The sequence below is a fragment of the Phaseolus vulgaris genome, chromosome 4 (assembly GCF_000499845.2).
Source record: "Phaseolus vulgaris cultivar G19833 chromosome 4, P. vulgaris v2.0, whole genome shotgun sequence".
Classification (NCBI taxonomy): Eukaryota; Viridiplantae; Streptophyta; class Magnoliopsida; order Fabales; family Fabaceae; genus Phaseolus; species Phaseolus vulgaris.
Genome location: NC_023756.2, coordinates 20,376,502 through 20,389,327, shown reverse-complemented (window position 1 = coordinate 20,389,327; position 12,826 = coordinate 20,376,502). Strand labels below are relative to the sequence as shown.

General features: G+C 35.7%; 1 protein-coding gene across 3 annotated transcripts; it reads left to right on the top strand.

Moving 5' to 3' along the window:
* Positions 1-545: 545 nt before the first annotated feature.
* On the top strand, positions 546-11,783 carry LOC137837419 (uncharacterized). 3 transcript variants are annotated; one of them, XM_068646402.1, is made up of 6 exons: positions 546-953; positions 6,921-7,091; positions 9,809-10,043; positions 10,425-10,647; positions 10,830-10,984; positions 11,298-11,783. In XM_068646402.1, exons 1-5 carry the CDS (start codon positions 639-641, stop codon positions 10,972-10,974), a joined length of 1,089 nt encoding a protein of 362 aa, XP_068502503.1. In that variant the 5' UTR covers positions 546-638; the 3' UTR covers positions 10,975-10,984; positions 11,298-11,783. The 3 variants fall into 3 exon arrangements, with proteins under 3 accessions (XP_068502503.1, XP_068502504.1, XP_068502505.1); XM_068646403.1 differs by having other exon boundaries at positions 554-953; positions 11,309-11,783; XM_068646404.1 differs by having other exon boundaries at positions 554-953; positions 11,265-11,783.
* Positions 11,784-12,826: the final 1,043 nt, after the last annotated feature.

Sequence of the window (12,826 nt, the reverse complement as noted above, 5' to 3'; positions counted from 1 at the left end):
AACTCTATACTTGTGCAGTATTCCGCCTTCGGTGTACGAAAATGAAAAGCAGAGTAAAAACAAATAAAAATGATAAAAATAAGTAACATTAACAATTAAACAACCAAGAAAAAGAAAATTCGCTTACCGAGACTAACGTGGAATGCGTGCTCTTGTTCTTATTCTAATGGAAGTGATATGAACAAAAGAGATAAAGTGGGAAAAAGGGAGAGAAGAAAAACGATAATAAAAATTCCAAATATAAATTCAAATCGAAAAGAAACTGTGAGTGAAAACTGAAGAAATACAAATATATTTCAAAAAACTAAGTTCAAAACTGTTTTACGTTCAAAATCTTCATCCTAATAATTGTTTTAATATTTACAAAATAACTAAAAATAAAATTAACTTTTTTATATATATAAAAAATAGTTATATATATCAAAAACAATTATAGAGATATAAATATATATAAGAAATAGGAGGAATCCTATATATAGGTATAGATTATTTTTGAAAATGATCTATTAGTCCACGTCACATGGGTATGAATGATATTGTACGTAATAAAACATAATCCATTTTCTTTAACTTCTCACATTGGTCGAAGCGAGTGTAGAAACTGTAACCACGATGCTCATACTATAGATAGAGAGAAGATGCAAATGTTAGAAATGAGTCTGTTGTCACACCCTTACGTTCAGCTTCACTTCCCTTGCAGCAATCGCAACACGACCTTCTCCGCATCCTGCAGAATCCAAAAGACAGCAACCATCAAAGCAGAGAAGGCGCTTTTCACTGAGTCATTCGATCAAACACGTTGCGCGCAACCTCTCTCCGAAAAGAAGAAGAGGGTCTTCTTTTTGGACGTTAACCCGCTCTGTTACGAAGGAAGCAAGCCCAGCTTGTACTCCTTCGGGCGCTGGCTCTCTCTGTTTCTCTCTCAAGTCAGCCTCACTGACCCCGTCATTGCTGTAATCTCTCTAACTCTACTTGTTTGTGAACGAATGAAATTTAGATGTGAGGGCTTGCTTTTTGGTGATGGGTTCTCTTATTAGAATTTCAAACTAACCTTTAATACACCCATCTTTATTATAGTCAAATGGGATGAATTTCCCTATAAACATTTTAAAGAAGAAAATAATAAAGAAAAGTGAAACACCCTTCTTAGCTTAAGTATCAAAGATAATCTTTTTGGAGAATCTTGGAGATGCTGATACAAGCTAGTAGTATGTTAGTCTACGGCTGAACCACTGGCCAAAGGAAATTAAGAAAAAAAATGAAGGAGAAGGAACAAGAGAGATTGAGGCAATTTTCTCATATACCTTTCTGAAAGCAAACATTACAATTTAAAGGGAAAACGTAAACTACTTCTAATAACTGTAAATGCTAACTAAATGAAAACGTGGCCTAATAACTGTAAATGGAAACGTGGGCATCCCATTATCTCCTTTACTTCAGCACAACTAATTCTAAGACTATTTCAAAGAAGTCCACCACTCATTAGTTAGCATCGTAACAATCCACCCCACTTGAAATCACCTTGTCCTCAAGGTGAAACTGAGGGTAAGTACGAAAAAAACGCCATTTATCTTCCCATGTCGCATCTTCCCTTGATTGACCAACCCATTTAACCAAAATCTCTGTTTTTGGCCGATATTTCCCTTTTTGCACGACTCGTTCTTCCAAGATCCCCTCTGGTTGAGGCGCCACCTGTAACTGGACAGGTTCGTTGACAGGAGGTGGTATCGGTTCCAGAACAGGGCCTTCCCTTTTCCGTAACAAACTCACATGAAACACATCGTGAATTAAGGAACCAGGAGGTAATTCAATCCGATATGCAACCTTTCCTACCTTAGCAAGAATTTTGTAAGGGCCAAAAAAACGCGGACTTAACTTAGCTGATGCTCGAGAGACCACACTTGATTGTCTATAGGGCTGTAGTTTAACATAAACATGATCCCCTACCTCAAATTCCAATTCACGACGGCGTTGGTCCGCAAAATGCTTCATACGGCCTTGAGCTTTGAAGAGGTTGGCTCGTAAGGTTTTCAGGATCAGATCACGGTCTTGAAGGTAGTCTTCGACAACTTGAACCTTAGTCGTTCCTGGAACATACGGCAAGATTTTTGGAGGCAGTCGTCCATAAACAACCTGAAAAGGAATCAGCTTGGTGGAAGTGTGAACTGAAGTATTATAGCTATATTCCGCCCATGGTAGCCAATCCACCCATTTTTTAGGCTTGTCACAAACAAAACAACGCAAGTATTGTTCCAGAATTCGATTAACAATTTCTGTTTGTCCATCCGTCTGCGGATGATAGCTAGAACTCATGCATAAAACCGAACCTTGCAGCTTGAATAGAGCTTGCCAAAAGGAACTTATGAAAATTTTATCACGATCACTTACAATGGTTGAAGGGATACCATGCAAGCGGACAACGTTGGCTACAAAATCCCGAGCTACATTTGAAGCAGTAAATGGATGCCGCATAGGTACAAAGTGAGCATATTTTGAGAGTCGATCTACAATCACCATTACCACTGTAAACCCGTTAGACGCAGGTAATCCTTCCACGAAATCCATGCTAATGTCTTCCCAAATTCTGTCTGGAACTGGAAGTGGCTGTAACAAACCAGCAGGTTGCATGGTGTCCGTCTTGGCTCGTTGACACTCATGACATTCCCGGATATATCGTTTCACAAAATCTTTCATGCCCAACCACCAAAAATTGTGCTTCACCTTAGCAAGAGTTTTATGAAAACCAAAATGCCCTCCTTCGGGAGAGGAGTGACACATAACCAGCACAGTGGATAAAAGAGGAGAATTGGAGCTCAACAATATAGCATCATTTCTAAACCAAACTCCATCATGTTTCACAAGGTTACCCTTAACTTTAATAGGCAAGGATGAAGGTAAATTCAAATAAAAAGGGTCTGTGTGTACCTCCTTTTGAATGGTAGTCCAAATGGTGGAACAAGGATGTGAAACATTTAAATAATGAAACTCGGGCGTACGAGAGAGTGCATCTGCGCCTTGGTTCAAACTTCCCTTCTTATATTCAATTTTGTAGTCGAATCCCAAAAGCTTGGGTAGCCATCTGGACTGAGCTGGGGTAGTGATTCGCTGCTCCATTAGATACTTGAGACTGACATGGTCTGTTTTCACCACAAAAGGTCGACCCAGTAAATAGTGCCGCCATTTCCGAACTGCCTTTACAATAGCTAACATCTCCTTCTCATATGTAGACCAAGATAACATGGTTCCCTTTAAGGGAGCACTGAAATAAGCCAAGGGTCTTCCACGTTGAGTGAGAATAGCTCCTATACCCACCCCACTCGCATCACACTCCACCGTAAATGGGTGAGACCAATCGGGCAAAGCCAAAGTAGGAGGGGTTGTCAGGGCAATTTTCAACTCCTGGAAAGCCACTTCTGTCTTTTCATCCCAAATAAAAGGGCCTTTGCCAACTAGTTTATGCAAGGGGGCAGCAATACTTCCAAATCCCTTGATAAACTTTCGATAATAACCCGCCAACCCCAAGAAACCGCGTACCCCTTTTACGTTAGTTGGAGTAGGCCATGAAAGTACAGCCTTAACTTTATTTGCTTCAACCGCCACACCTCCCGATGAAATAACATGCCCCAAATAGTTAACTTGAGAAACTCCAAAACAACATTTGGAGAGCTTGGCAAAAAGTTGATTAGTATTTAATAATCTCAAAACAATACGTAAGTGTTCAAGATGATCATTCAAGGTCTTTGAATAAATAAGAATATCGTCAAAGAATACCAATATAAACTTACGTAGGTATGGCCTGAAAATGTCATTCATTAAGCATTGAAAAGTGGCTGGAGCATTGGTGAGGCCAAAAGGCATAACAACGAACTCATAATGTCCGTCATGCGTTCGAAACGCTGTCTTTGGAATGTCAGTTTCCCGAACCCGTATTTGGTGATATCCAGCACGAAGGTCAAGCTTAGAAAAGATCGTAGCACCATATAATTCATCAAGTAGCTCGTCTATTACTGGAATTGGGTACTTGTCCTTCACAGTGATGTCATTGAGAGCCCTATAGTCCACGCAAAAACGCCAAGTGCTGTCAGATTTCTTCACTAACAAGACCGGCGATGAGAACGGGCTATGGCTGGGGCGAATTAACCCATCACGCAGTAACTCTATAACTTGTTTTTCAATTTCCGTCTTCTGCAAATAAGGTTGGCGATATGGCCGAGAGCTCACTGGTTTGGCTCCTGGAATTAAAGGTATGCCATGGTCATGGAAACGCCTTGGGGGCAATTCTTTTGGCTCTTGAAAGACCTGCTCATATTCAGTTAAAACATGTTGGACGGCTGGACAAGGACTTGAGGTAGAAGAAAGCTCAGCTTCGACCCGATTAACCTGGAGAAGTAAGGCAATACCCTGTATTCCCATCAACTCGTTAGCCTTTAAAGCAGTCAAATCCGACCCCTGCAACCCTTGTAACTTATGTGCTGAACCAGCATGATGGAATCCAAGAGTGAGATTCTGGAAATCGATTTCAATAGGCCCCAAAGTCTTCAACCACTGAACGCCTAAGACAATCGGACAAGCTGCGATTGGCAGAACAAAAAAAATCAGTGGTTATAGTGAAACCTTGAATAATGATTGTAAGTCCTCTCACTCGTCCCACACAAGCTAACTTGTCACGGTTTGCGACGACCACTTCCAATTTGACCCCATTATCCACCGTTAATCCGAACCGCTCCACTAATGATTGCTCCATGAAATTGTGGGTACTACCACCATCAATTAAGACCACCACATCTTTGTTATGAATTTTTCCCGGCAACCTTAAGGTTTGGGGAAGGATAGTGCCGGAAATTGCGTGGAAAGAAATCTCAGCGGAAACCTCATCAGGAGGGTTCTCATTGGCTTCATCCTCATGGCTGCTGCTCTCTTCAACATCATCGACTTCACTGATCATGAATAGTTGGGGCTTGGTGCACTTATGACCCGGAATGTAGCGATCATCACAGTAGTAACACAACCCCTTTTCCCGACGTTCTTTAGCCTCTGCTCCTGATAAACGGCGAACTGGGCTTGAGGCAGGTAAAGCTAGGCGTTGAGATGGTGCTGGGCCTAAAATTCCAACAGAGTGTGGGCCTTTAGGCAGGGAATTAAAACTGGTAACCCGAGTAGATGAAGTAACCCGTCGTTGCAAGTTCAATTTCTCCTCAACCAACCTGGACAACCCCATTGCATCTGTCATGGTGCGTGGCTTCTTGAGTTTCACCTCCAACCGTATCTCTTCCTTCAGCCCACCTACAAAACAGCCAAGTAAGAAAGACTCCGGTAGGTTATCAATACGGTGTGACAATCGTTCGAAGGCTTCAATATAAGCTGCAACTGTGGTGATATGTTTGAGTCGATGAAGGGATTCTGAAGGGTCATCATAATCAGTCGGGCCAAAACGGCTCAGCAAAGTTGTGGTAAATTCCCTCCATGTCATCGGACCTCGTGATTTAGCAAACCACCGGTGCCACTGTAAGGCAATACCGTCAAGATGAAAAGAGGCAAGATTGACACGATCTGTATCAGCGACGTTCTGAAATTCAAAATATTGTTCAGCCTGAAATATCCACCCCGTAGGATCATCACCACTAAACCGAGGAAAGTGGAGTTTCAGGTAGGGTTTCCCTTCATTACCGATTGTGATTCCCTTGCCAGAGCCAGAAGGGTTATCAGAATCCTTCTCCTTAATGTCCTGAACGTCTGTCACTAACTTGTGGAACATGGCAGTGAGCTTTTCGAGAGTCTCATTAGTGTTTTGCTGGAATTGTTCGAGAGATTGTTTACGTGTTTCCATTGGATCAACACCGCTCTGATACCACTGTTAGGTGGTCTACGGCTGAACCACTGGCCAAAGGAAATTAAGAAAAAAAATGAAGGAGAAGGAACAAGAGAGATTGAGGCAATTTTCTCATATACCTTTCTGAAAGCAAACATTACAATTTAAAGGGAAAACGTAAACTACTTCTAATAACTGTAAATGCTAACTAAATGAAAACGTGGCCTAATAACTGTAAATGGAAACGTGGGCATCCCATTATCTCCTTTACTTCAGCACAACTAATTCTAAGACTATTTCAAAGAAGTCCACCACTCATTAGTTAGCATCGTAACATAGTACTTGTTAGATAGTTAGTTGCTGTTACTAAGCTTTCTTTTACAGTAGTTTAGCTTTCTGCAATAGCTGTTCTTCCATTAGTTTTCTGTTAATTCATTTTAGTTTATGTATAAGTTAATTTTAATTTATGAATAAACTTGTTTCATTTTTTTCATTTTCTTATAAAAGTAGTCTGGAAGAAGTTTGTCTAAATATACATAGAGATTATTAAGGTAAAATTCAAATTGTAATTTTCTCTCTCAGAATGAGTATTTTCTGCAGTAAATCCTCTTCGAGCTGAGTAAGACCACGGCACGCGGCAAAACTCTCACATTCCAATTGTAATATGAGAGATTATATTAGTCCTTGAAGCCATATTAGTTCTTTGTCAATTTTGCATGTGGTCCATGGACTTCAAGGACTAGTTTATGGAAATCTCACTTAAGCCTGATGCACATTCTTCGAATATGCATTTTGTGGTAAATTTTCCTGCGTCACAAAATTTGATGATGGAGTGAATACTTAGAGTGACTGTGCCCGTATGTAATTTCAATCATTTAATTTGTTGATAAAATGAATACTTAGAGTGCTAATATGTAATTTCCATTGTTCAGTGACTCCGAACCATTTACTGCTGCATAGGCTTTTCTTTTGAATTCTCATTCAGAATATTTTTCTGCTATGAAATAAAAAGTTCATTCGGTATTGTATTTCCTATGCTGCCACTTCTTTCATGTTCTTTTTCTTTTATCTTTTATCTTTCCTCTCTTAAGGCATTGAAATGATTGAGCAGGTTATTGATGGAGAAGGGGGCAGCGAGTATCGCAGAAAGTTGCTACCTTCCTATAAAGCACGAAGGAAAATATTCACGAGACACGTGTCATCTTTGCATAGATTTTCAAGCGGCCATGTTGGGAGGTCCTATCAAGTTATCAATGATGTTCTTGGAAAATGCAACGTGCCAGTGAGTTGCTCCGTATCATTGCTATTATTCCATTTCCCTTCGAAATTTTAGGTGTACTTGCATATAATTTTAATTTCTGACGAGTAATGTGCTTCATTTCTTATATATTTGTTGCTAAAACTTACATAAAAAGAGATGCATGCTTGGCTTCCTAGTAGTTCAAAATTAGTATTTCTCGCAATCCTCAAACCAAATTCAGAACTACAAGTGTAACAGAAAAGTTATCTTAGTTCTCCTATGTGTTTTATTTGGGGTTTTCGAACAAACAGTTGAAATCTTTACCAAATTTCTATGCTATTTTAACATAGAAAAGTGTTACATAACTTCCTTGTTTTATTTTAATCTTAAACGTATCACTGGTTTCTGGGTCTGTAGATGGGTTTGCAGAACAGAAATCTGTCGTGAAGCCATCATATTTAGAAACATAAACATACACAGGCTACATATTTGGATGGGCTTGGCAGGGAAATTGATGAATCGTGCTATTTTTGTTATTCAAATATAATCTGGAACACTAGATCAATTTACTGTCTCCATTTGCGATTATAAGTTATTAAAATTTTATATAGAATATCTTTATATTTTGAGCATTTCTGATTATTGTCTCAATCTTTTGAATATATTTTAACTTTTTCTATTAGGATATTCAAGAATATCTTTTGGTTGAATATAAATCCCAAAATTAACTTCAAGAAACCCTGATGCATTGAACCATCATACACTTAAATGACTATATGAAATCATTAGTGGACATGAAGATAGTAAGGGTGTGACTTATTTATGTGAAATGATCATAGTCTGAATAAATAGTGGTCAATGACAATATGTTTACTGACTTATCCGAGATTAATTGGATCCCAAATGTTCTGGTACTTGCATTACTAAATTGTTTGTTGAGTTAAACCATAAACACTTATCGAGGAAAACCATACAAATTAGAGTTATAAAATTTCTCATACAGAGACACGTGTTTACATTTGATTGCGAACATGACTGACTCTCTAAATGTTTTTGTCAGATGAAGGTTCATGATTGGTTTATTTATATCCAACACCCGTACTTGTACGTTTATGTCATGATTACTTTTTTCCTTCGGAGCTCAGTAGCGAAATTAGCTGTGCAATTTTTTTATTCTACTAGTGAGATGTTTGGAGACTAGTCCAAGAGAAATTAGGTTTGCAAAAGTCTACATTAAATACTACCTCTGGTCCCACACCTATCCCTTTAACTACTTCACAAGAATTAAAAAATTTAGTTAGTATTTAGCAGTATTAAATTTATCAGCAATTTGTATAATTTGTCAAGAATTACTATTGAAATTACTAGGAAGCCATTGTCTTAATCATTGTTTCTCCACTTAAACAATGACTTTTTTGCGTTCTATGCCAATAGGTGGACTAAATGAGGGAGGTTTTGGCCAGTGATATACCTTTTCCTCATGAGAGTCTAAGAAACTAATTTCTGTTTATTGACCAGAAAGTTATTGAATAATTAAGGGCGTTAACAAATAAGGTAATAACAATTTGGAGAGTATCTTAAAAAAAGGGACCAAGTTATAGTTCTCAAAAGTTTCCTATGTATTGGAAACTAATACTTTTGTAGAATAGAACAGATTTTATTCATGGTTAAAAAGTTCAATCAATACACATTTATGCACTCTCAAAGAAGACTGCACGTTACTTACACTAAAGCAATAATCAGAAACAATGTAACAGAAAAATTATTATAAGAGGAAGTTGTTACATCATATAATGATAACCTGTTTCAATGATAACAAACTACTAGCTGATATATACTAACCCTATGAAACGAATGAGAGAGAGTTGTCTAACTTATGAAATCAAAATTTGGAAGATTGAATAATATTTTGTAGCAAATGCTAACAACTGATCAAAGGACACTGATTAAGGAACAATGTTATCAATCGCAGATATCAGAAAATGGTGAAAGCCAATATATGTTGTGAAGATTTAGTTGTATGCTAACAAAAATAAAATGTATATAACCTAGCATAACATTAACTCAAAATTCAATCGGTTGTAGAATTGCCAGAGATGACATGAGGATGCTGGAGGAGGTGAACAAATGCCGATGGGAAAAAGTTCAATTAGCTGTGTTGAGTTTTAGTTAGCACTCAGTGAAGTTAAGTGTTGTTTAGAAATTAGGTCTAGTGGGCCTTCAACCGATGAGGCTATTTTAATAATTTGAATATTGGGTCTTCCTGGACAGTTTAGGCTGCCCGCTTTTTTAACAGCTTAAAGTTTGTTTAGAGAAATGATTGGTACTTGGTTGTAGATACAAAAAACAATGAAACTTAAATTTTATACTCTTTTTTTGAGCTCCACTTTCCCATTCCTCCCATTTGATAAGTTGGGATGTTGACTACCTAACTAACAGGAAAATGAGAACATTGATTTGCTTTTACTATTAACACATGATCCCTTAGTCATGTGTAAATCAGTTTCTCTGGTATCATTTGTCTTCATTTTTATTTCATTACAAAATTATAATTACAGGTAAATAACAATATGGAAACTTGTAAGGAAAATAATACTATTCCTTTTCTTTTCAAGCATTCTTAAAGTTATTGTTTATGTTTATCAATCCCTTTAAAATAATATGCACATATCATTCTCATAAATGTATGGAAAGTGAAAAGGTCAGTTTACTTTTTATTCAATCATATCATTCATTAGTGACAAGATGAAACCATGCAGGTTATAAAAGTTGATGGTCATGAAGCTGATGATGTTGTAGCTACTCTAGCTGGACAAGTTGTCAATAAAGGGTTTCGAGTGGTTATTGGCTCCCCTGATAAGGATTTTAAGCAACTTATATCTGAAGATGTGCAAATAGTTATGCCTTTGCCTGAGTTACAAAGGTGGTCCTTCTACACCCTGAGGCACTACAGGGATCAGTATAATTGTGACCCAGAATCTGATCTGAGCTTTAGTGAGTATAACATACAATACAGTTTATTTCTGTTTGATATTTTCATCAACTACATTTTAACAGTAGTATCCGTTTTCAATATGTAAATAATGTGAGGCTGAGCCAAACTTACAAACGTATTATTTTATACAAATATTTTAATTCTTTTGAATAAGTTGTATGTTAAAAATTATGTTGATTTGGTGGCCTTTAATGGGCTTTTCAACTTAAGTATGTTGTTTCAATAGAACTTTGTAGCATGAAGAACTAGAATGTGATTTCAGAGATAAAATTCAACGCAGTGGAATTTTTCTGACCCTTTTTGAAGTTGGTTTACTTAATGGCTAAACTGTGATGCCATTAGGACTAACACTTTGGTTTATGTATGCTGTGATTGTGTAGGATGTATTGTAGGTGATGAAGTTGACGGTGTTCCTGGTATCCAGCATCTGGTCCCTAGTTTTGGTCGGAAGACTGCTCTGAAACTTATTAAAAAACATGGTACCTTGGAAACTCTATTAAATGCGGCTGCAATAAGGACTGTAGGCAGACCATATGCACAGGATGCCCTTAAAAACCATGCTGATTACCTACGGAGAAACTATGAAGTTCTTGCCTTGAGAAGGTGTGTTGGTTTTCTTTCTAAAACTTCCTTCACATCTATGTCTGTCGTTTTATTTTCTCAGTTTGTGTTTATTTACTTGTACAACTTACTTCATGGAAATAAATTATATATAGGTGCTGGTATGCCGCGTTTCTTCCCTTTTTATCCTCCTTTTACTAAATATGGATCACAATTTCTGACAGGGATGTAAATATCCAACTTTATGAAGAGTGGTTGGTTAAGAGAGACAACCACAATGATAAAATTGCACTATCTTCCTTCTTCAAATATTTGGAAGAAAGTAAGGAGCTCACTTACAATGGCAGACCTATCCTTTACAATGGTTGAATTCATACAGGTAACTTCTACAAAACATCTATCTATCACATTCTTGTCGTTTCAAATGTTTGGGCAGAGAAATCTGCTAATCACAGGAAACATTAGCCTAAGGATGCTGTCACTATTTACCAATATAAAATTAGAGCTTAGAAACTATGGTTGTCCTAATATTAGTCATTTATAAGCATAGAATACTCTGCTTACTTTTCATATACGAATGATTTCTATTCTTATTAATCCCTTAATAAAATGATACTAATTTGACTGTTTTCCTTCATTATGATGCTGGAAATTTTTAGAGTATGCAATTTTTACTTGAGTTTGCATTCTAGGATGCTGTCAGTATCATTTTTGGTCACTATAAGATGGAAGCTTGCGACAGCTTTGTCATCGGCATTCACACAGTACACATAAAGTCTTTCCTACCACCACCTGAAAACAATATCTAGATGTTACGCTGATGAAGTAGCATGTTAAAATTTTCCTTGAGCATCAGTAGTTAAGTGATAACTTGGGAGATATTTGAAGATTCATGTGCAATACCCTAGGTGTAAGATTTCAGAATGAGTTGAATCCATTGGACCAACTCATTTAATTTGAAACGAGTTGGGTTGGATTACATGAATCAATCTTTCAATCCACATAATTTGCCAATCCAGTGGATCAAGGACAGGTTGAGTTCATTGGATTGCGCCTTCGGGTTGGACTTTTTGTTATCTTGTAATGAATTGTTTAGTTAAATAATGCTTTGTGGATTATTATGAACTTACATTATTTCATGGCTTAATTACCTTATTCAATTGGATCTTATTTATTTATTTTGTTCTTATTAATAGAAGATTAATCAAGTCCCAAATTTTGAAAGTGCAACCATCTAATTTTTTTTTTCAATTAATATAATCATTAATAAACAAATATTGATAGTTTTAATTCAATAATGTAATTTATAACCAATGTATAGTGATGATTTATAAAACTAGTGATATCAATTTTAACAGAGTCACATTGTCTTTTTAAAATTAAGGGAATAGATTAAGCATCTTATACATACGTATACCAAATTAACCAAATTACATAAGTAACTATAAAAAAATAATTATTATATTAATTAAATTAAATATTATTTTAAAAACTAAAAAAAATTATTGGTATTTAAATTAATTTTTATTATTGATAAATAGTTTCTAAATTGATATCTAATTAGTTAAATGTTAGCTATCAATTTTAAAATGTAAATAATTAGTTATTAATTAAATTCTAATTTAGAAACTATTTATCAATAATAAAAATCAATTTAAATATGTAGTATATATATATATAATTTAGTTAATATAATAATTATTTTTGTATTTAAAATTGATTTTAATGTAATGATTATCTAGTAGTGAATAACAGGATAAAAATTATAATTAAATCTTATTTTATTGCATTTCTGTGTTTATTTAACTCAATGTAATAGTTTAAGAAAGCAAATATGTATGGATGAATTTCTTTGTAAACATATTTAGGAGAAAAAAATTAGATAAATTGATCCATACAGTAAAATTAGTTTATTATAAGTTACTTTGCAGAAGTTTCGTATGAACATTTACAAAATCTAATTTTTAATTTATATATAAACTAATTTTAATATATAAGATACTATTTTTTTAAAAAAAAATTGTGCTTATTTCTTCTTTATTAGTGTTTAGAAAAAAATTATCCAGAGCAACCCTAAGATAATTTAGGAAGATAAATATTTGCTACTGTAATATTATGGATAAATTATATTTAATTTCTTTAAAGAACATATCAGTTTATGAGTAATTATTTTTCTATAATTTTTTATTTTATTTAGACAAGTGAATCCAATGAAAGGAGC

Bases quoted from the DNA above. Each gene is read 5' to 3' on its own strand.
- LOC137837419 (XM_068646402.1), top strand. From the start codon at position 639: ATGCAAATGTTAGAAATGAGTCTGTTGTCACACCCTTACGTTCAGCTT. The intron at 954-6,920 runs GTAATCTCTCTA...ATGATTGAGCAG, and splicing joins TCACTGACCCCGTCATTGCT to GTTATTGATGGAGAAGGGGG. The intron at 7,092-9,808 runs GTGAGTTGCTCC...GAAACCATGCAG, and splicing joins TTGGAAAATGCAACGTGCCA to GTTATAAAAGTTGATGGTCA.